Source organism: Grampus griseus (assembly GCF_964374135.1).
Source record: "Grampus griseus genome assembly, chromosome: X".
Classification (NCBI taxonomy): Eukaryota; Metazoa; Chordata; class Mammalia; order Artiodactyla; family Delphinidae; genus Grampus; species Grampus griseus.
Window position 1 is genome coordinate 79,980,342 of NC_138999.1, and position 24,983 is coordinate 80,005,324.

At 37.0% G+C, this 24,983-nt stretch overlaps 1 protein-coding gene across 1 annotated transcript; it reads left to right on the plus strand.

Annotated features, from left to right (window-relative positions):
* Positions 1-446: 446 nt before the first annotated feature.
* On the plus strand, positions 447-1,206 carry FAM133A (family with sequence similarity 133 member A; the record flags this gene model as incomplete). Its single annotated transcript, XM_082681342.1, has 1 exon — positions 447-1,206. The coding sequence occupies exon 1, from the start codon at positions 457-459 to the stop codon at positions 1,204-1,206; it is 750 nt and encodes a 249-aa protein (XP_082537468.1). The 5' UTR covers positions 447-456.
* Positions 1,207-24,983: the final 23,777 nt, after the last annotated feature.

Sequence of the window (24,983 nt, forward strand, 5' to 3'; positions counted from 1 at the left end):
GGTCTGCCTGGTATAGAATTTAGCTATAGAAATTCCTCTCTCTCTTTATACCATATAAGGCAGAAAGAAAGAAAAAAAAAGGTAATTATCATACAATATAAAAGGAAATAGTTATTAAAAAAATTTAGATAACAGAACCTTACATGAGATATAAAAAACACTTTATGTTATATTCATACCACAACATCTAAAACATGCAAAAATCTTGTGTGTATATTCTTTTTTCTCAAGGTCTAAGATTTTGGAAATTTTTCTACTGTACTATGTGATAGACAGTGACCAATTAAACTTATGTGCTTACTTTGTCTTATATTAAAGGTGTTTTGTAATCATTCCATCTGCTTCTCTCACAGAATGGAGCCCACTTGGTATACTAGCAGATGAAGAATTTAAGGAGGATGTCTATCTTTATTCTCTTTAGCAACTGAGAGTCGGCTCTGGGAACCATCAGGCACCATGGGGAAGCGGGACAATCGGGTGGCCTATATGAATCCTATAGCAATGGCCAGATGGAGGGGCCCATCTCAATCTGCAGGCCCCACAATACAAGATTATCTGAATCGACCAAGGCCCACCTGGGAAGAAGTGAAGAAACAATTAGAAAATAAAAAGAAAGGCTCCAAGGCATTAGCTGAATTTGAAGAAAAAATGAATGAGAATTGGAAGAAGGAACTAGAAAAAAGCAGAGAGAAATTATTAAGTGGAAATGAGAGCTCATCCAAAAAAAGAGAAAGAAAGAAAAAGAAAAAGAAGAAATCTTGTCAGTCTTCATCTTCTTCTACATCAAGCTCTGATTCTTCAAGCAGTTCTTCAGATTCTGAGGATGAGGAAAAGAAACAAGGAAAAAAGAGAAAGAAAAAGAAGAACCGTTCATACAAATCATCAGAAAGCTGTACATGTGAATCTGAATCAGAGAGCAAAGAATCTGTAAAAAAGAAAAAGAAATCAAAGGATGAAACAGGCAAAGAAAAGTATATTAGAAGTCTCAGCAAAAAAAGAAAGAAGACTTGTCCTGAGGGTAAACCTTTATCATCAGAGTCCTCATCAGAATCAGATTATGAAGAGGAGGTACAAGCAAAAAAGAAGAGAAGACATGAAGAGCGAGAAAAAGCAATGGAAAAAGCAAAGAAGAAGAAGAAGAAACAGCACAAAAAACATAGTAAGAAGAAGAAAAAGAAGTCAGGTTCAAGTCACAAGTCCGGATAATATCAAGAAAAAAAGCAAGATTTCCCTATTGAAAAAAGCAAGGTGTAAAGGAAATTCAGCTGTGAATGTTAGGGCATATTTACCAAAATGCATGAGTTTCCCTGTGTTAGTAGAATTATTCCTGGACTTTGGGTTGCCAGTCAAATGCTACTGTGCCAGAAAGGGCCATAATTGTTGCCTGCAGCTTAAATGTAGGATTTTGGGTTTTTTTGTGTGTTCTTCCCTCCACTGGCTAATTCTTCTGAGAGCAAAACCGTGTTGTTATACTAGTGGTTAAAATGTTTGGAATTAAAGTAAAATGTTTTAGTTGGTAAATAATTTTGACCAAACAGTGGATCTAATGTTAAAAGTATCGAATTTGGCTACATCTTTAAAATATAATCAGAAATATCCAGGTGACAATAGCTGACATTTTTGAAGCATGGACTTAACATTGTCTCAAAATACTTACTTTTGAAGATGAAAAGTTTAGTTTAGTTTTCTTTTCTCCTTAATGAAATTTTGTTTACATGGGGAAAGGGTTTGTGGGGGAAAAAGAGTTTGCTCTCACTTTGGCGAGCTGAATAGTGTGCCTTTGATCCTTACACATCCTATTTTCGCCAGTGCAGCAGCCATTCTTTTATTACTTAGTAATGTATGCTGTTTCACATGAACAAGAAAGACAGCAATTTACAGTATATGTAAGGCCCCAGTTTTATGAAATTTACCTCCATTTTGACAGTACTGAATAGTATTTAGTGTTAGAGTGTTACACGATTTGAATTAACTTTGATACCCTTTGGAGGGGAATAATTTTAAATAGACCCTGGTATTTTTTGATTAATAAAGATTCTGAAATATTTTGCATGCTATATACTATTAAGTTTTGATTATCCAGAGATATTCTATATAACCAGTAATTCTTTTTTATATGATTTATGCTTAGGATACAAGTTTCAAGTTTGTAATTTCTTAATCTTACTATCTTAATTTCATGACTGTGTTTAATTGCACACTTGCCAAAATATTTAGCATGTAAAAAGAAGGTTTTTAAAAAATATTTAATGCCTTCATATTGAAGCTGGTTTACTGTAAGCAAGTTGAGTGCCAGACCTTTAGTACGCTGTATGTCTTGTTACATAAAACTACTGCCAAAATCTTAGCAACTATGCTGTTTAAAAATTTCTTGTCTTAAGCATTAATATTGAATTAAAATAGGAGTTAAATTTAGGAGATTATAATCTTTCTGTTTCACATTTTACTAACATTTGGAGTTTGTTGCCTTGTGTTTGTTGTTGAATCACATTTGCCACTATGCTGAAATAAGTTGAAATTTATTTTTACTCTACATTTTTTATATCAGAGTAATATGAATTATAAATTGATGTCTAACAAAAGCACCTGTTACAGAGGATGTGCTAATTGTAATGCCATATGTACAAAGTATTTTAGCATGAGGAGAGAATAAATAGCTATTTTTTTAAATAGCTGATTTCATGTCAGCTCCCTTGAATCACAAGTAAAATTATTATAAAGATAGAAAACATCTGGTAGATAAATAACATACTGGGTCCCCAAATTTTTGCAGTGCATACCCCGGAATCTCTCAGTAACATTCTTGGACCATTATAAATGTAATGCCTTGTTAGGTCACATTGAAGCTTCATAACTTTAGCTGTTTCCTAAAATATATGTCTATATGCTGATAAAAACTATTGCATTTAAGAGATATTTTCTATCCATATAGAGTTTTTCAAAAATTGTTTTTCATTAAAATATGAAAAAAAGCTTATATTATTTGTAGAATGTGGCAAAGACATTAACAGCTATCAAATATCTATGTGCCCCCATTCACTTCCCAGCCCCTTGTAGTTAGGCAATGCCATTACTTCTAGCAGAGGGATTACAGAGAGATTGTAAACAGAAGTGATGTGTCGTTTCAATACTGGAGCAGTAAAAAGTCCTGCGTGACCCTCCAGCTCTCTTTACCTGCCATGAGGACCTGAAAGCAGTGTCCTCCAAATAGTGTACCTACAAGATGGATGCAACCTGTATCTCTAAGTCGCTATTTGTAAGGGACCTGCCCTGGAGAGCTGATGCACTTACAGTGAATGTTCTGAGTGTGAGAAATAAACTGTTATGTGTTAAGCTACTGAGATTTTGGGTCTTTTTTATTACCACAGCAATCACCTATCCTACTCTAAATAGTAACATAGAACTCTAGAATGTCTGTTTCATTATTTACATAAAATAATTCACATATTTTCTATCACATCTTTGTGTAGTCGGCAGAATGATTCAGAGGTGATCACTTATGCCATAGCAGAAGTAAATGTTATTTAATAAAATAACATTGGTTTTTATGTAATGACTGAAGAAGAGGGTGGTCTAGCATGTTTCATACTTATCAGCAATGCTGACTGTCTAGGAAGTAAAATTACTTCATTATTCCTCTGATTATGGCCAAAACAATCTTCCAGTAAAGGTTTTAGGAAGGCAATTTTAAAAGCACTCATGGGAACTCAATAAAGAACAGGGATGCTATTCTTTAGATGTAAGTATAGACGATGGTAGAGAAAAGTGATATGGAAATATGTAAAGGACAATAGACTAAGTAGATATAGGTGAACATTTAATATGTAGCCTCCAGACTGAAAGCAAAATAACTTATCCTTTATGTGAAAAGCACTAAAGTTGTTATTAGTGATGTGCTTTATGTGATTCATAAGAATAGCTTTAGCCATAATATTCAACTAACTGTGGGAAAGGAAGCAGTGGGAAAGTCAATAAGAAAGTAGACAGGAGAGGGGGAAAATCGGTACAATCTAGATTAGGAATGTAATTGCAAGCACAAAAAGAAGAGTTTGAAAGATCTCAGGCTGAAAATAAAGGATTAGATTGGAGATAAGGAGAATGACTAGAATTGGGGGTTCTGGTTTTATATCTTGTGATAGTTTCTTTGTCTATTATAAATTTATTTTGAGAAAGTTTCACCTTTGACATTGTGATTCTGTAGTCATTTTCTGTTTGACCATATTTATTTTACCAAAAAAATAAGTATTTAATTTGTGATATAGGTTTGAAGCTACTTCATGACTCATGAAAATTGTAGTCAAATATTCAAACATACCCATGTACTTTAGAGCTGCAAGTAAGATGTGTTCTTTCTAGTCCTTCCTGAGCCGCAAATAAGATGTGTTCTTTCTTCAGGTGACTCTATCACTTTTATTTGACTCTTTCATGACACACCTCAATCTACCTTGTATTATGTATTTTGTGTATCTATAGACTCAAGTTGTTAAGAGCGCTGGCTCTTGGCTAAGCACTACGTTAAAATTCTCACCCTGCCGTTTCTTGATGTGTGACCCTATGTAAGTTAATTCACCTTTTATGTGTCTGTTTCCTCAGGTAAAAATCAGAAAAATAACAGTATCTATCTCTATGGTTGCTATGAGAATAAAACAAAATAACATTTAAAGCATTTAACACAGTTCTTGGAACATAGCAAATACTCAGTGAATGCTAACCCTTCTTTTCCCTCCTCTTCCTATCATCATCATCATCATCATCATCATCATTATTATATCATCATTTCCCTTTCTGCACTGTAACCTCCTGAAAGGTAAAGGCGGTTTCATCTTTTATCTCTTGCAATGATGGTACACAGCATTTTGCACATGATAGGTGCCTTGTGATTTTCATTAAATTGAATTACTTGGTCAGGCCCTTGGAAAAAAGAGAATCTGAATAAATCCAATGTACCAATGCTATGTATAAGCTCCTTGACTCACTTTTTAAACAGTTTATTGAGATATAATTCACATGCCATACAGTTCATGTTTTAAAAATATGTGGTTCGGTTTTTTTAGTATACTCACAGATATATGTAAGTGTAACCACAATCAATGTTAGGACATTTTAATCACCTCAAAAAAGAAACTCCGTATCTTATCCTCCCCACCACCCTCCAGCCTCCACATACTTTCTGTCTCTATAGATTTTATATAAACGGAATTACACAATATGTGGTCTTTTGTGGCCGACTTCTTTAACTTAGCATAATACTTTCAAGGTTCATGTGTTTTGTAATATGTATCAAGGACATTTATACCAAGATAAAATGAAAGAAAATCTAGTGCATCTTACCAAATTTCTGCTAGAACCAGAAGAAACACCACTTTCCATACATAGATGTGCTGGGCATCATTAATATGACTTGCACTTCTTTCTTTTTTTCTTTTTTATTCTTTTCCATTATGGCTAATCATAGGATATTGAATATAGTTCTCTGTGTTATACAGTAGGACCTTGTTGTTTATCCATTCTTTATATAAAAGCTTACATCTTCTAACCCCAACCTCCCACTCCATCTCTCCCCCAGCCCCCTCCCCCTTGGCAACCACAAGTCTGTTCTCTATGTCTGTGATTCTGTTTCTGTTTCATAGATGGGTTCGTTTGTATCATACTTTAGATTCCACATATAAGTGATATCATATGATATGTGCCTTTCTCTTTCTGACTTACTTCACTTGGTGTGATAATCTCCAGGTCCATCCATGTTGCTGCAAATGGCATTATTTCATTCTTTTTTTATGGCTGAGTAATATTCCATGTATATATGTACCACATCTTTATCCATTCTTCTGTCGATGGACATTTAGGTTGTTTCCATGTCTTGGCTATTGTGAATAGTGATGATTTGCACTTCTTTAAAATCCTGATTATACAGCAAGCTACTTGAGGGATTGTATTTTCCAGATGTAAAAATGTTCAAGTAAGTATTCATAAGAAGAAATTGGATCAATTTTTATGATGGAGGCTGATAATATTGACACAACACAAGTATGATTTTGTGCTCAGAAACTTGCCAAGAGAATAACTGTTTTAAGGATAGCTTGGATATGCTAATATTCCCTCCAATAAGCTATTATGAATGGTATAATTCAGAACTCTATATATGGTATTTTCAGATGTCTTTTCTCAGAAGCTGTTTACAAAAATTAATAATATTGCCATGATAAATCATCTTATTGCTAGTTAGTTTTAACATCTTGTTTCCCATGTGGAGAAAATAAACCTTTTATTTTTTCCTTGAATTTAAGCTGAAATAAAGTTTATAGAATTATTTTATATGCTGAAAAATGATCACCCATTTTGCTATCTTACTGAGAACTCAAAATGCTATAGCTCTATGGAAGCTAATGAAATATAAATAGAAACTAACTTATTAACCATTAAAATAACCAATTTGTATCACTTAAAATGGTTATATTATCAAATATTTGTATGAACTTTATTTTTCAAAAAAATCTTGATCAAATGTTTTTAGCAATAATACTAAGAATGAATGGTTAAAATATGATCTTGTAAAATCCAGGTTATTCTCCACACAAGAAGAAAAACCTGGGTGGTTTGAGAGTCTCTGCATTTGGTTTGTACATCCTGCTCTGTGACAGGCCTGCCGACTATGAGGTTAGTATTCCCACAATTCAGGCTATTCCCTGATGTTTTTAGACTCTGTGGAATTACATCAAAGAGCTTCAGATAATAATGCTGACAACTCAGGAAAGCATTCATTCATTCATTTATTATTTTACTTATGGAGTCTGACTATACGTAGTACTTTCATGAAAAGCCTGTTTCACAGAAATAATTAAAGGATATCTTCAAAAACCTTTAGTTGATAATAAAAATTAAAGATTTTGAATAAATAAAGGTTTTGAACCCTGTTCCCCATCTTGTTTCCTTTGATAGCATTGTATCAACCTCTTACAGGATTCAAATACATAGTGTGGCCAAAGGACCCCCCCACCCCACATTCTTTGAAAGACTACTGTAGACAATAAAGTCTCCCACCAAGGGAACTTGATTAACTCCTCCCCAACCTCATGGCAGGATTGTTGTTGCTTATGTTTAAAATAAGTACTTACGTACTTCTTTGTTTCTGGACTTGAAAACCCCTTTTCATATTAGTATTTCTAAGTCTTTTCTATACACAGACAATTGCAGCTGTCTGTTGATAGCCATGAGACTACCTTCCTCCCATCCCAGTTCAGAACCTAGGCCAGACCTCAACTGCCAATCATTTTACCTAAGCATAGTTATTATATAGTTGACATTAAATGCTATGAAACGGGGGCTTGGTATAAGTTATTTGGTTTGGATTAGTCCATGTTGCAGCTTTTATCATAGACTTTATTTGCAAATTTAGGTGCAAAAACTTAATGCCAAATTTAGAGGAGTACAGTGTGGAGATTAAGTGTGCAGGCCTTGGAGATAGACTGCTTCACAGAAGCCCTACAATTAAGTGAATTAATCCATGGAAATATTTAGGCTTTCAAACTCTCCAGCTTTTCAACCACTCCTATCATTTCCATTTCAAAAGCAAAAGATATCCCTTTGCATCCCAATATAGTACTCCGCTGCACCCCAAGTCTTAATACTCCCTTGCCTCACATGTGTGTGTATATATCTACATCAATACATCACCAAAGTGCAAATAGTAAAATAAATTCCCTGTAGTTTTTAAGATCTCATTTTTTCCTGTCTTCTCTTCATGAAACAGATTGTCTTCTTTCACAGACGTAATTGTCTTTCTGTCTTTAGTGCCCCCAAACAAAATAATTTATTTTGTTATCAGCATATCTCACTTTCAACCCATCTACCCCACATTTTAATCTTTATTCAATTAGTTTACCTAAAACTCTTTTAAAAGATGTATCCTATTTATTTCTTATACCAAACTTCACAAGATTAATTTATCTAGATCTTCTTCAGATATAATCCACAGGAAGATGTTTTGCTTTGTTATAGCCTCTTTACTCAGATAAAGATTTTACCAATACAACAAACAATAGAAAGTAAAGAACCATATGTTTTAATTCCATTACATCCATCACAAACGAACAGGAGGGAAACCAGTGAATAAAATCCATGACCTAGTATAACTCAACACAATCTCAACAATATGTCAGTACGTAAAACAAGATAAAATAGAAAAATAAATAACAACCCGCCAAATTTGAAACTTTAAAAAGACATAGTTTTGCCATTAAGCAGTCACTTAATGACTGCTTGAGCCTCATGGCCATATATTTCTAGGCATAACGAAGAATCCCATATGAATAATTTCTATAAGCCCAATAGTCCTTTGTAATATTACATAAATCTTTAACAATCAAATTCTAAAAGACAATTGCAATTAAGTAACAGGACAAAAAATGATTGCCCCCAAAATATATATCCATGTATATACATAAAAATTTTAGAAACTGCCTATAGATATCTGGCACATACCCACCCAGCCATAAATTGTAGGTTGTACCAAGATCACTGCCTAGGGGATTGTATAAGAGATTCAATCATTTAACAGAATGCACACACAAATTAGGATAATTTAAAAGGGTTTATTTATAAAAAGGTTTTTTACAAGGGTGTTGGCAGAATGTAGGAGAACCATATGAGATAGTGCAGTAACCTGGGGCTAGTAATAATGAGCTGTTACAACTTATAGACCTGAAGAGGTAAAAGTTGTGTATAGAAGACCCCCTTGAGTTGAGCATGGTCACAGTCAGCCTGAGCTGACATTTCAGAGAACAAGTACCATGATCTCACTTCTCTCTTTCTTTCTGATCTACTGTCTTTGTTCCCCATTAGCTGTACTCGACTGTAAATCAGAAGTCATGGGATCTCGTCAATATAGTCCAACATAAGTCAGCCTCCTGGGGGTTGAAAAAGGGTGGAGAGAACAGCTGCGGGGGCAAATGAAAGATAACCAGCACTGTACACTCCTTTTGCACCTCAGCATCCGTTCTTGACCTTCATCTGAGTAAAAATTTCATGTCTCCACCCAGTGGGTTGCATGAAGTCACACAAGCTACCATATCATTGCAGGGTGATGTCATTTTGATCATACTCCATGTAAAATATTAGCCACTACTGAGAATATTCATTAAAACAGTGGTGGAGTGTAGGGGAGAAGATAAAAGAACAAAAAACAGTGCTGTATTTTTCTCCTCTGTGACTATTCATGAGGCTATATTGGTAACCACAGCTGCCTTTCCTTTCCCGTTCTCTGCTCCCCTTACCCTCTGTCAGCACCTGGATGAATGGGGTTCGTCACCTGGTTGGGTGTAACAGACCTTCATTCCTGAAGGATCTGAGTCCTGTGGTCCTGACTTTGTTGGGCTGTTGCAGTTTTCAGTTGATGAGGACAGTTGACAGTTGTGCCTCTTGTTACTCCCTTGCCCAGCTGTCAAGCCTCTAGATTCCAAACATAATCCTCTTTGTCCCATTGTGTAGCAACAACTCAATTTCCCCCTAAAATTAGAATCAATTACCTAATTCAGTACAGTGAGTCCCTTCTTTGCATATTGGTTTAGGGGCATGAAGAGCTAAAAAAAAAAGCCCATGAAGTAGTGCCAGCTTCCCACCCATCAGACCCATGACATTGTTTCTTGGTGAAAATATTCCTCCCTTATACACTAGGATTTCCAAACCCACCAAGCCCAAGATTGTGGGAATGGAAGCAAAAATTCTTCAAGTAGGGGCGTCCCTGGTGGCGCAGTGATTGAGAGTCTGCCTGCCGATGCAGGAGATGCGGGTTCGTGCCCCGGTCCGGGAAGATCCCACATGCCACGGAGCAGCTAGGCCCGTGAGCCTTGGCTGCTGGGCCTGCGCGTCCGGAGCCTGTGCTCCGCAGCGGGAGAGGCCATAACAGTGAGAGGCCTGCATACCACAAAAAAAATTCCTCAAGTATATTATGAGCTATAATTGTAGGAAGGACTACACCCACCCACCACTTAGTTCCTGGTTATGGGAGAAATTGCACTATTTACTGGCCACTGGTTTGAGGCATACACTGCATCCTTTAGGACAGCATCTTAAACTTGCATGTTGCTTTCTCCTATTTGTCATAAAAAAATTAATCTTCAGCAGATTACATAAGGCACATAATAAAACCAGTGAATTCTGTCAGTGTGAGTCCATAGCTCTAAAGTGTATCCCTCAGCTAGAGATAATATTGTATGGGATACCATGGTAATTGATAAAGGGATTCTATAAGTCCATGAACAGTGATGCTGGCACAGTCTTTCCAGGCAGAGAAGGGAAATCCATATCCAGAATATGTGTCTATCCCATCGAGGACAAAGTGTTGCCTCCTTCATAAGAAAAGTTGTCTACTGTAATCAATCGGACACCAGATAGCCTGCTGGTCCGTTGGAAGTGATACCATATTTGGAACTCAACGTTAGCCTCTGCTGTGAGCAGGTTGGTCATTCAAAAGTGGTGGTAGCCAAATCAGCTCTGGCAATGGAAAGAACATATTGTTGAATCCATGCATAGCTTCTATCCCTGCCACCATGTACACTTTTACATGGGCCTATTGAATTAGCATCAAGGTGACTGTGGAAAGAGGTTGACTAACCAAAAGAGCCAGTCATCTTGTCCATTTGATTATTGAGAGCTTCCTTTGATATGGATGCCCTTTGGTCAGTATTTGCATAGGCTACAAACATCTTCACACTCTTAGCTCATTTGAAGAAGTCTATTCAAATACCTCTCTACCTACTGTGACTTCCTTATCACTGACTTCCTAATTCTGATCTTTCCAAATCCCTAACCAACCTATTAGCCTTTGCTTACGAATTGATATAGATCCATATTTCAGGCCATCTCTCCTCCCACTGATGTGCAAAGTCATATACACTGCTGAATATTCTGACCACTGGAAGGATTTCGCTACACCAGTGACTTTCACAGCCATTCCTTCTAGGTAGTATTGGCATACCTTGCAGTTCCATCTGTAAATCAGGCCCAATGCTTTTTCCTCCTCATTAACTACTCATAAGGAACTCCTCAGAAAGTAATAGATGTGTTTGAGGGAGAGGTGGTAAAGCGGTATAACTGGATGTCGTGAGAATCTGAGATATCTGCTCATAAATTTTAATAAACTTTATTTGTAGAGCACTTTTAGGTTCATAGCAAAATTGACTATAAAGAACAAAGAGTTCACATACACCCCCTTTCTCCACACACACATAGCCTCCCCCACTATCAACATTCAGCACCAGAGAGATACATTTGTTACAATTGATGAACCTACATTGATACATTATTATTACCCATACCCATTAGAGTATGCTCTTGGTGTTGTACAGTCTTTGGGTTTGGAAAAATGTATAACATGTATCCAACATTATAACATTATTCAGAGTAATTTTACTGCCTTAAAAATTATCTGTGCTCTGCCTATTTATTCCTTCTTGCCTCCAGCCCCTGGCAACCACTGATCCTTTTACTGTCTCCATAGTTTTACCTTTTCCAGAATGTCATATTGTTGGAATCAGACAATATGTAGACATTTCAGATTGGCTTCTTTCACTTAGTAATATGCATTTTAACTTTCCTCCCTGCCTTTTTATGGTTTGACAGCTCATTTCTTTATAGTGCTGAATAATATTCCATTATCTGAATATACCACAGTTTATCCATTCACCTACTGAAGGACATCTTGATTGCTTTCAAGTTGTGGCAATTATGAATAAAGCTGCTATAAGCATTAATGTGTAAGTTTTTGTGTGGACATAAGTTTTCAATTCATTTGGTTAAATACCAAGGAGCACAATTACTGGATCATCTGCTCATAGTCTTGACATTTCCTTCCAGATCTGTTTAGGCCAGGTATATACTACTTCCATTTTATAATGAAATGAGGCTGTGACATCCAAATTCATTGTTGTGTGAATCAGATAACACCAGTTCATGATGAACAATAGTCTCTTTTAGGGCCCATTCTTAACCCAGGATTTGTTTGGTTTGGTTTGGTTTTTAAATGGAAAATTGAGTAGAGTAAGACATTTCTCTTAAATCAAAGTGTACTGTGCTATTATCTTTCCATTGGGGTTTGCCAGAGGCTCCATATAACATGTCTTTCTGCCACAGAAACTCCGCTTATCTTTGGGACCCCTGGTTCATAAAGCCTTAGTAGTAAAACATGTTGCTCTAAAGCCTGGAACTGATGGAGAGCCCATTCTTTCCTAGAACCCAGTTAAAATTAGAAGATTTACAGACTACCAATGGATCTGTCAGAGAAGCACAAATGTGTTTTATGTTGCCTCCCAGATCCAAAGAGGACCGCCAAGCATTATGCTTATTTTTGTGTGTGAGTGTTAAAAGGTGAGGTAACTTGTCTCTCATTATGGAAGGAAATATCCCAATATACTCAAGACCACTGGACTCAGAAGCTTCACTAATATGGCAGACCCTGAATTTTTGCATGGTTTATCTCCTCCTCTCGGGCATTCATATGTCTTACTAAAATATATCTATGGCAGTGCTACTGAAATTGTTATATGGACTCGTGTCAGTTCCTCAACTGTTCATCATTTGTCTGCAACAAGATGAATATAGAAATTGATAGAAATATTAAAAAACTTATATAGCAAGTTGAGATACTTGCAATATCCAATCACATAAAGTTTTCTAATAATTTATATTTATTGTATTTTGCAGAAGTATCAGTCTGATTAAATGAAAAAATAAATTAATACAAACTTTTTTAAAAATTGGAAATTAAAAAAGAAATGATCCTTTACCAATGAAGTTTAATTAAAACTGATCTAGGGTGCTTGCTACTCCCTACTTGGTAGGTCCAATTAGCATAATGTCATCAATCTAATAGGCCAAAGTGATATTCTTCAGGATGTCAAGATGATCAAAGCTCCTCTGGACTATATTATGATTGAGAGCAGGAGAGTTCACAGCTCTGAAGCAATATAGTAAATAATATATCACTGTCCATGCCATGCAAATGTAAACTCTTTCTGATATTCCTTACTGATTAGAGGGTAAAGGAAAGCATTTTACAGGTCAGTAGCTGCATACTAGATTCCAGGGGCTGTGTTGATTTGCTCCAGTAAATATACCACATTTGAAACACAGCTGCAATTGGCAACACTCTCTGATTATTTGCAATAATCTACTGTCATTTTCCATGATCCATCTGGCTTCTTCATCAGCCAAAGTAGTGTGATAAATGGGAGTGTTATAGGAATCATTTCCCCTGCATCTCTAAAGTCTTTGATGGTGGCACTGATCTCTGCAAATTCTCCAAGGGCTTTTGGTTTGTTATCTTGGAAGAGGCCCCCACTTTACTTTTTCTAACATAATAGTCCTCCATGAAACTATTTTTCTACCATAATAGCCCTCCCACTTGACATATCACTTTACAACTCGATCAATTCTATAAAGTATTTCGACTTAACTCCATGAGACAAGGAGATATTGTGAAATTCTGCTAGTTACTTAATATATCTATTCCCACTATATACTCTGCAACAAGAGAAATAACAGAAAAGGTCTACATTCCAAATGGATGTATTGTGAACTGGATGTGAGCCAAGATTCCATCTCACCTGATTTCACTAAGTCTGTACTTTGACCAGTGGACTATGGTGACATTTTTGTCTCTAGTAGTCATCAACCTAAATTCCAGGTAAATCGCTATTAATCCCCAGAAGGTCAGGATATTTTCCTTCCTCCAGTGAAGGAACTTGGGTTCAGGTCTCACTAGAGAAGGATTGAGGGAGGATTCATGGTGTAAGCTTGTGGCTACACTGCAGGGTCCCTCCTCAAAGGTTCAGAATTTGCACATCAGTTAAAGGGCTTTGACTCAATTATATTTGAGGATTTGGAGAAAAGGCCATGGAGTCCCATGATGGTGACACAAGTTAGGCTTCTAACTTGATTTGGAATTTTTCTAACCTTTATCATCAACTAGCAACTTAGTATCCTGCCAATATAGTTAATTCTAGGGACTCTGTGATCAACTGGTCATTGCCACAGTTTGCTTTAGGTGAAAATACTCTATCATTACATTCCTTGGTTTATTGAGAAATTGCACACGCCTTGTCTCTGATAGTTCAATATTGTTATATAACCTCTAACACACCAGGACCCCATTGTTCCCATTGATGTCAGGGAACCTAAATCCACCAAAACACCCCCTATTGTTATCTCTGACTTACAGAGTTCAGCTGTGACAAAGAACAAACCTGACTCCATATTGTATCTATTCCTTTATCTGTATGTAACCTTTGTGCTCTGTAGCCTGTGCCTGGTCATGCTGACTCTGCACCTTTATGAAGGAATGCTGCCTGTACCCTGAAATATACATAATATCCCTTTCTCAAGGCTCTGCCTCCCAGGCTTGACCTTTAAGTATAACACTTTTAATTCATATAGAGATAAAAAGTTGCAGAACAGAGAATAACATTTGTCTTGTTGGAGGTTTACAGGAACTTCGTGACCAGACCTACATGGACAGCTGCAAGAAGAAAGGATTATCACATCTCCTCCGGGGTCTGACCAGCACCAAAAAGTTTACAACAACCAGCCACACCCCCTCCCCTTTTAGTATAAATGAAGCCTGAATTCTAACTCTGGTAAGATGGTTCTTTTGGACACTACTTCACCACCTTCTCCATCTGCTGGCTTTTTGAATAAAGTCACTATTCCTTGCCCCAACACCACATTTCTTGATTTATTGGCCTGTTGTGTGGTGAGCAGTACAAGTTTGGACTTGGTAACACAGCCATTACAGAGTTGAGAAGATTCATATAATGATCCATTCCAACATTCCTATTTCCCTCGGCCTTTGGCCTCTTTCCTCTAGTGCAGTGGTTCTCAAACATCAGTGAGCATCAGAGTCACTTGGAGGGTTTGTTAAATCACACATTACTGGGTCCCATGCCAAGAGTTCCTGATTAAGAAATTCTGGGGTGGTCCCCAAGAATTTGCAATAAAACAAGTTCCCAGTTTAGGCTGATGAAGCTGGTCTAGGGACTAGTTTTTGAGAACCACTGCTCCAGTGTATGCCAAGAAAATACTAGCATTTCAACCTCATTAACTGTAGGCCATTGTTTAGTCCAGAATTCAATTAGCCAATCTAGCAGACTGGTAGTGCTATTCCCAGGTTCTTGAGCAAACATACTGAATGCTGAATCCTAAGTGAATATACCCATGTCAATGCATTCAGTCTTTTATGTCATAAATCTCATCTTCCTTGGTTTAACATCCTTATAATCCACTCCCATACATGCCCTCTACACTCTTTTATGATCTTAAAGAAAGACACTGATAGATGGTGATTCATAAGGAAGAATAATTTCAGTTTGTGAGGCAACCATTCCTGGTGCTACTCCTGGAAGGGTTTTATTCAGAGATATTGCGTCTGCTGGAAAGAGAGATTAAGGGATACAGGAACCTGAACTGACCTCAAAGGGTGAGAGACAGGGGAATAAACACTAGGGACTCACTCAGCTCCCTCTCTGCTATCTCCTTCCGGGGCTCCCTTTAGGCCAAACCCACTGGGAGCTTATTGATGTAATCTGTAATGGTTAGACTCTCAGGACATAAGCAAAGGGTGGAGAAGCATGGAGAGCGGAGCTGGTAGGGCAAATAGATATTGAGCACAGGAATCCATCTGTTTATGATTAGTCTGCTCCCATGGAAATTTGAGCCCTAATTGGCCTTCTCTCCTGTCTGCTCTCAAATCTTTTATTGTCTTGTTGCCTAGGTCCTGAATCCTACTTGATATACCATCACTTCACAACTTGACTGATCCTATAAAGTATTTCAACCTACTAGTCATCTAATGGACTTTTCTTGGTGTGGTAGTCATTAGTGCTATTCAACAGATATTTATGGTTCTCCTCCCAAACACGTGATAATATTTCACTTGTTTAGCTCCTTGAAGTGCAGAGTCACTATGTCTACATACCAACACAGATGCTCCATTATGCTAAGCGTATTCAAAAATTTTCCATAAACAAAAACTAAAAATAATCTCAACTTTTACGTATAGAAAAATCATTTACATGTCTACTTTGAACACTCAATTGTCAAAAAGCCTTCATCTAAATTAGGATTAGAAAGAGCTAATAAAAACTGATTGTGACAATAGAGAGTTGGAAGAATTTACAGTTCTACACAATCAACAATCTTGAGCCTCTCAAGTTTGTCAAAAGGAAACTAGACAAATTAGGAGCATTAAAAAGACATTGGAGCTGGGAGGTTGAAATTGGAGAACTAAAAATTTTAAACTGAAATAAGAGACTGCAATATTAACAGGAAAAAGGTAAAATAAATTTTAGTATAGGCATACAATAAAATAGTATAAACAATTCCATGTTTTGTTTATGGGTAAATAGTGCTTATCCAAGTAATAAGCAAAGTAAAGCTTTTTTCAAGAGTTTTACTTGGAAAAAACTCTTTAAAAAATTAAAATCTGGTCATATTGGACTTTTGTTATGAATTATGGCTACAACTATCTTTTCATCTTGTGTATGACACACTGTAGTATCAACCAGTCAACTCATATTTATAGGTTTTTATAAAACATTCTTGTAAAACTAACTTGACGTGACTGGATGATGGTTCATTTTGACAAAATCCATGTCAGAAATGAAAATTGCTGAAATAGTCATACCAAATATGTCCTTCAGGACATTCTTTATACATCATTAACCTATCCTTATCTCAAGCATTTCATTTAAGGAATTTTTTTTCAAAATGTTGTGCTCAGATTTCATGTGTCAGAATCACATGGGGTACATGTTAAAAATAGATTCCCGGGCTTCCCTGGTGGCGCAGTGGTTGAGAGTCCGCCTGCTGATGCAGGGGACACGGGTTCGTGCCCCGGTCCGAGAAGATCCCACATGCCGCGGAGCGGCTGGGCCCGTGAGCCAATGGCCACTGAGCCTGCGCGTCCGGAGCCTGTGCTCCACAACGGGAGAGGCCACAACAGTGAGAGGCCCGCGTACTGCAAAAAAAAAAAAAAAAAGATTCCTGAGCCTCACGCTAGACCATCTGAATCAAACTTTCTAGGTGTTGACCTGAGATTCTTCATTTTTTTTCTTAACATCTTTATTGGAGTATAATTGCTTTACAATGGTGTGTTAGTTTCTGCTTTATAACAATGTGAGTCAGCTATGCATATACATATATCCCCATATCTCCTCCCTCTTGCATTTCCCTCCCACCCTCCCTATCCCACCCCTCTAGGTGGTCACAAAGCACTGAGCTGATCTCCCTGTGTGACGGGGCTGCTTCCCACTAGCTATCTATTTTACATTTGGTAGTGTATATATGTCCATGCCACTCTCTCACTTCATCCCAGCTTACACTTCCCCCTCCCGGTGTCCTCAAGTCCATTCTCTATGTCTGCGTCTTTATTCCTGTCCTGCCCCTCGGTTCTTCAGAACCATTTTTTTTTTTTTAGATTCCATATATATGTGTTAGCATATGGTATTTTTTTAAACATCTTTATTGGTGTACAATTGCTTTACAATGGTGTGTTAGTTTCTGCTTTATAACAAAGTGAATCAGTTATACATATACATATGTTCCCATATCTCTTCCCTCTTGTGTCTCCCTCCCTCCCACCCTCCCTATCCCACCCCTCTAGGTGGTCACAAAGCACCGAGCTGATCTCCCTGTGCCATGCGGCTGCTTCCCACTAGCTATCTATTTTACATTTGGTAGCGTATATATGTCCATGCCACTCTCTCACTTTGTCACAGCTTACCCTTCCCCCTCCCCATAACCTCAAGTCCATTCTCTAGTAGGTCTATGTCTTTATTCCTGTCTTACCCCTAGGTTCTTCATGACATTTTTTTCCCCTTAGATTCCATATATATGTGTTAGCATACGGTATTTGTCTTTCTCTTTCTGACTTACTTCACTCTGTATGACTCTAGGTCCATCCACCTAAGTGTTCATCGACAGATGAATGGATAAAGAAGATGTGGCACAGATTCTTCATTTTTGACAAAGGTCTAAGCCAAAACTTCAACACTAACTTCTGAGAAGTAGTTTATGAAATAAAAAGGAAATTAGTGGTAATGTTTGCTATATATGGTGTTTTTACATGAGAGTTAGTGAAGTGAAAACAATAAATTTGAACTTGACTAGGTAGAATATTCATTCAACACATATTTAAAGAGTACTGACTTTGTGTCAGACACTGCTAGGAGCTAGGGATAGAACATTTGTTATGACATGGTCTTAGCGGAGGAGATAGACATACAGGTAGATCATTATAATTAATTGTAGTTAGTGAATTTATAGTGATATGCACAGAAGAAGGATACCTAACCCAGACTGAGGAAGCCAACAGGGTCTTTTTGGAGGTGGTGACACCTGAGCTGAATCTTAAAGAATAGGTAGAAGATGACCCAGTGAAGGGAAAGATGTTTCAGGTACAATAACCCTTTTGTTATTCCAAACCAAAGGGATGGATGGAACATATTGGGAGGTATTTGACTTGTAGAAGAGTGAACCTGAAAGCCTTATAAGTTAGATAATTTTCCTACCACTTTTGCTCTCTAATCTCTCCTTCTTTGAAGCTGCCACTTTTTGCCCACCCTTTTCCTAGACTCAGTTTTTAAAAGCTAATATCTTAGGCATTCCCCATCTCTGGGGAGGGATTTGGCACTTCGCTCACAGTTTCCCATTTATTTATTCTCTTGTCATCCTGAGTAAATATGTTCTCAGCAAATTCAAAATCATAATAATGACCCATCTAACAATCTAGCTTCACAATGCTGATATCTATCTTTTAGTCCATCAAAGATTCTCACCAACATGCCTGTAATTCCCTCTCATGGCTATACCCTAGGACTTGTAAACATCTGCAAAAGTACAAGCTCTGAATTCTTGAATTCTGAAACTCTTCTCTCTTATCACATTCTCATATCTTTCCACTTCTTCCACTTTCTCATTTCCCACATTTCAAACTTCTATACAAGCCTTTGATACTTCCCAATTCTCCCAGTCTGTCAGGCTCCTCCAGGTTTCACTACCTGCCCATTCTAGCCTAGATATCTTGTCAACTACACCTTTAGGCATACAGCTCCTCAATTTCCATTTTTATTCACCTTCGAACTTATCTATTTTCAGAGTCTTGATTTTGTCCCTTCTCATTCTTTACTCTCTATCTGAGGAATCATATCTATTTATGAATATGACACAGTCTTTATGCTGAAGGAGCTCAGAGTCTAGTTTTAATAGACATATATAGAAAGATATTGATTTAACATAGCAAGGTAAATTGCTTCAACTGTTAACTAGAGGCTGATGTTCCCCAGCTTTACAACGTCAGCCATAAGCTCTTGCTCCTAAGCCTCAGACTATATATCCAAACCTCTGCTAGATAACTTTACTTTTATATTCACAGGCACTTCTAACTTGAGATGCTCCAGCTGAACTTGTTATATCCCTATACAATTTTTTGGAGGTCTCAACTTGATGATTTTATCTGGACAGTCAATAGTTGCCTTATCCTCACTATAAAAGAAGCCTCTAAAGTCAATTAATTTACTTCTGAGTATTTTTTGCCTGTATAATTCCCTATAAAATGAGAATTGTTATAATAATAATAACTATACACACATATATCGCATAGAGTCATGGAGAGGAACAAAAAGGTTAGTATAGATGTAAAGATCTTGGAACAATGTCTCATATATAGTAAGGGCTACATACATATGTTCTAAATATTATTAAGGTAATCAGATATTTTTAATATAGTATGTGACCAAATTGTTATTTAGGAGTGCACCATATTTGTTTCTAAGCATTTGGTCTCTTTTGATATTACTAATTTTAAGTTTTGTTATCAAAGTTTAGCCTGTGATGTTTCTGCACAATTGACTTTAAATTTTCTTGGTAGCTTAATATATGATAAATTTTTATATACAAAGAGGAGCATTTTGAAAAGAATGTATAATCTCAGTGAGTTATAGACTTCCTCAATGCTATTTAATTTGTTTTGTGTTACCTGTTGTAGATTGATTAATTGAATATATCACACTACAATTTTGTTTCCCTCAATTTCTCTTTGTTTCTAGTATTTTCTAACTTTTGCTTCATATATTTTAGCTTTTCTTTATCTTTGTGTTCAAAGCAGGTCTCTTGTAAGCAACATATTATTGAGTTTTATTTTTAACTCAGTCCGAGGTGTTATATGATTGGATGGATGAATCTAGGCCACTTACATTCCTTGTGATAATTAATATACTTTGCTGCCAGGTTAGATCACAGTTTGTTTGCTTATTTATTTGCATACAGACATCCAGTTGCTGTTGTAGTACTGAGGTCCTTGTTTTCTTGCTGACTGACAGCTGAGACAGATCTTTGCTCCTAAAGGATACCTGTGTTACTTCTCATGCTTTCCATGTGTTCCCCTTCTGCAACAGTGAGTTGAGTCCCTTTCATGCTTTAAATCTTTCTGACATTCCCTTATGCCACATTTCTGACTTCAGACGAAAAAAATTTGGTGCATTTAAGAGCCCATGTAATTACACTGGGTCTACTTAGGTAATCAAGGATAATCTCTGTATCTTAATGTTGGTGACATTAATTACATGTGCAAACTCCTTTTTGCCATATAATGTAACATATTAATAAATTCCTGGCATTAAGATTGTGGACAATTTGGGGGATATTCTGTCTACCCCAATACCTCTGGCCCACTAAGATTCATGTCCATCCCAAATGAAAAATATATTCACTTCATCTAAAGGTCCTAAAAGTTCTCATCCCATTGCAACATCAACTCCAAATCCAAAACCCTCACATAGATCTCAGCAGTTCAATAATCCCAAGTCTCATCATCTAAACCAGGTGTGGATGAGGCTCTGGCTATAATCCATTAAGTTCAACTCTTAGGGCACAGTTTCATTCCATCTGGGGACCTGTGAAACTAAAGAAACAAGTTATCTGCTCCCAACATACACTTCTGGCACAGGCGTATGATAGCAGATTATAGATATTCCATTTCCAAAAGGGGATATTGTATAGTAAAATAGAATCACCTGTCCAAATGAGTTTTGAAGTCCAGCCATTCAAGTTCCCTTATCGTTTGATACCTGGAAATAATTTTCTGTAGCTCTCAGCTTTGCCCTCTATGCTCTAAGCTCTTCTCTCTCATCTCTTGGCTCTGCCCTCTGAGTCATCTTTCGTTTTTCATGAAAGGAAGCGCATGTTTGCAGCTGAGTAGTTTTATCAGCCTGCTTACTGCCAGTAGCATTTTAAAGGTTCAGCAGCCTTCATTCATTCTGTACTCTCTCTGTCCTTTTCAATCCAAGCTGGCAGTGTTTGTGCTGATATAAAATTTTAAGAACGTTGTTGGTCTCCTGTGGATGTCACAAAGATTCAGCTCATTAGACAGAAGTTAGGTCTACAAATCTTTCTGAGACAATCCCTCCTCTATTTTTGGCTTCTGCTGAGATGTCTGAGAAAATACCCTTAAAATTTCTAGAGGCTCCCTGATTTGTTTGAGGGGATCTGAATCACACTCATTCTTTTCAAAGAGCATTTTGTCTGACGGAATACTCTGACCTTTTAGCACCTGAATACTCTTAAGAATTTCTCAAATCATTAAGTCCTGATTCCTTTTTGTTTCACAGTACGTCCCTTAATTTAAATCTCTCTTCTTGCATTCTACTATATACATCAAGAAAAAACCATCTTCAACAGTTTGCTTGGAAATGCCGTCTAAATGATCGGAGTTATTTACCAATTCTGCTTTCTGTATAACTGCAGGACACAATTCCACTGAACTGTCGCCAATCATGACAAGGGTCCCTTGTCTTTCAGTTTCTAAAAACATGTTCCTTATTTCTTTCTGAGCCTTCACCAGTAGTATCCTCCAAGTTCAGATTTCATGGTGATGTAGTCTTTCTCTAAAGTGTTTAGGATTTCTTTTAAATTTCCTCTCTTCCTTCTGAGCCCTTACAAACAGCATCCACATTTCTACGACAGGGTATTCAAGGCAATATAGACTTTTTCTATCATGTTCTTCAAAATTCTTCAAACCACCACTTACTACACAATTCCAAACCCACTTGCATATTTTTTTGGTATTTGTTGTATAACCGCTCCACTTCTGATACCAAGATATGTATTCTTTTTCCACTGCTGCCTTAACAAATTACCACAAATGTAACATCTTAAAACAACACTCATTTATTATCTCACAGTTCTGTAGGTCAGAAACCCAGGCACAACATGGCTCAGCTGGGTCCTCTGTGCAAGGCCTCATAAAACCCAAGTCAAGGTGTCAGCAGAACTGCATTGCTTACTGAAGGATCTGGGAAAGAATCTGCTTCCAAGCTTATGCAGGTGTTGGCCAAATACATTTCCTTGCTGGACCACTAAAGTCCCCATTTCCTTGCTGACTGTCAGCTGGAGCCAATCTTTGCTTCTAGAAGCGGCCCTCATTCCTTCTCATGCTTTCCATGTGTCTTCCTCCAGCAATGGCACGTTGAGTCCTTGCATACTTTAAATCTCTCTGACTTCTCTTTCCTCTGATTCTGACTTCAGCCATGACTTTAATTGCACACGCACTGTCCCTTTTGCCATGCAACATACCATATTCACAGGTTCCAAGGATTAGTGCATGGACATCTTTGGTGGCCATTCTACCTACCTCAATATTTTAAAGAAGTTAACAGGAGGAAAAATAGGCTATTATATTTGCCTTCTGGTAGTTGCTTTTTACAGTTTTCCCAGAGGTTTTAGTTGTAATCAGTGGAAGAGAGAGGCTATAGTTGACTTACTCTATCTTGACTGGCACCAGAAGTCCTAATCTTTGATTTTTAATTGATTAATTAAAGAACAAGTGTTTATTGAGTAACTTCTATGCACTTAGCACTGAGATACCAGGCATAAAAGATAGGGTGTTTTTCCTGACCCTAAAGAACTGGTAGTCTTTGTAGTGAAGAATAAAAGCTCATTATATTCTGAGATTCAGGAAATCTAAGCTCTATTCCTTTTTTAAACAGCAATTTTTCAGCAAGTTATTTGACTCTGTCCTCATATAGTTGTAATTCTTTAATAGACTTTCATTGGAATAAGAACAAGGCGGCTCTTGAAATATCAGCATAGTCATGAATAGCTAATTTAATTTTCTGATTGACCTTAAAAGGCTGTATCAGTTGCAAAAAGAAAAAAAATCAGTTATTTGAAAACTGCTGCTATAGAAACAGCCTTATTTCAGCACTTCCAAAAGGTTATTTGTGTGAGTTTGAGGGTGAAGTTTAGGGAGAGAATGAGAGCTAAAAAAGAAGCATGCACACATACAAAAGGGATTTTACAAATATATATTAGAGAAAAGAAATATGAGAGAAAGAATGAGATGGAAAGAAAAGAATGAGAAATTGAATGAACATGTGAGGAATTCTTCCAAGGCTGAGGTAGTGGCTTTAGTTGCAGAGTCAGTGCCATAAAGGAGACAGTGCTAGTTATTTGGTTAACAGTACACAGAAGGAATTAGCCATTCTATTCTCAACATTGTAAGAGGAAACTGCTACTGTTCATTATGAGTGCTTCAGGAAGATTTCTCTGGTACTGGGTTCTGAGGAAATGATCTCCTTGACATAACAAAGCAGCACCAGTGAATTGATTAAGTGCCCAGTTTCTGAAGATAGATGGTCTAGATTTGAATCCTGGTTCCAAACCATCTGTGAATACTTGGGCAAGTTACTTAACCTCCCTGTGCCTCTGTGTCCTGATCTGTAGGATGGGAACATTAAAAATAGCACCTGTCTTATTAGGTTATTGTGAGGATTAGATGAGTTTTACATGTAAAAACTTAGAATAGTACTTGGCAGAAAGTGAATACTGTGCTAGTTATTATTATTACTGCAGCCAGCAACAATAGCAAGCAAGAAGTTAGGTCTGATTTCCTCTCTTTAGGCTGTTGCAAAAGCAGACTTATCTGCTCAGGAGACAATGTACAGCCATCAGGACACATCTTCCACCTCAGTCATGACCTTTTGGAGCTTTGAAGGTAACTTAAAGGAAGACAAAGACACTTGGCAAACAGAACATTAAAATATTTTCTTGATTTCATAGTGTCTTCAATGCCGTAGGCTATGAGGCAAAGTCCTAGCTCAAGTCTGACTGATAGTGAAAGAGGAGACAAAAAGAAAGACATATTTTCACCAAGTTCCACTATAAAGTAAACTTTATGAAGGTAGGGATTTTGTTTTGTTTTGGTCATTGATGTATCACAAGCTCCTAGAACAGTGCCTGGTACACAGTAGTTACCCAGTAAATATCTGTTGAATGAATGAATGTTATAAGCAGTTCCAAGTACCCTCCGAGTTTCACTCCCTCCTCCAACATAATGCTAATCATCCATATGATGTTGGGGTAGAGAGCCAGTAGGGGGAACTTACTTCCATGAGTGAAGATAATCAATGAGTAAATTTCTCCCATCATCCTAAAAGTTGTAAAATCCTATTTTATCCAAAAGCTTCCTCTTGTCCTTTGATACTCCAGATAGGCCATGACCAGACATCTAGGGGTCCCAAGCTAGCTGTTGAAAATCTTACATTTATCCACTTTTCCTAATATGTAGCCTTTTTTTTTAATAGGTGGAGGTCAATAGTGTTCTAACTTAATTAATTGTGAATTAAGGGAAAAAATAACAGTCATTATGCAGATATCTGCCCATTCAAAGCCATCAAACTTAAATTCATTAGCTCCTTCATTTTTCTAATGCAGTGCTTTTCAAATTTTAGCATGGGTCAGAATCTCCTGGAAGGAATGTTAAAACACAGATTGTTGGCCTTCAATCACAGCATTTCTGATCAGTTGTTCTGGGATGGGGGCCCAATAATTTACATTAAAAGTATTTTTAATTGAAAAATAGTTGATTTACAATGTTTCAGGTGTATAGCAAAGTGATTCAGTTATATATATATTTTTTTCAGATTCTTTCCCACTCT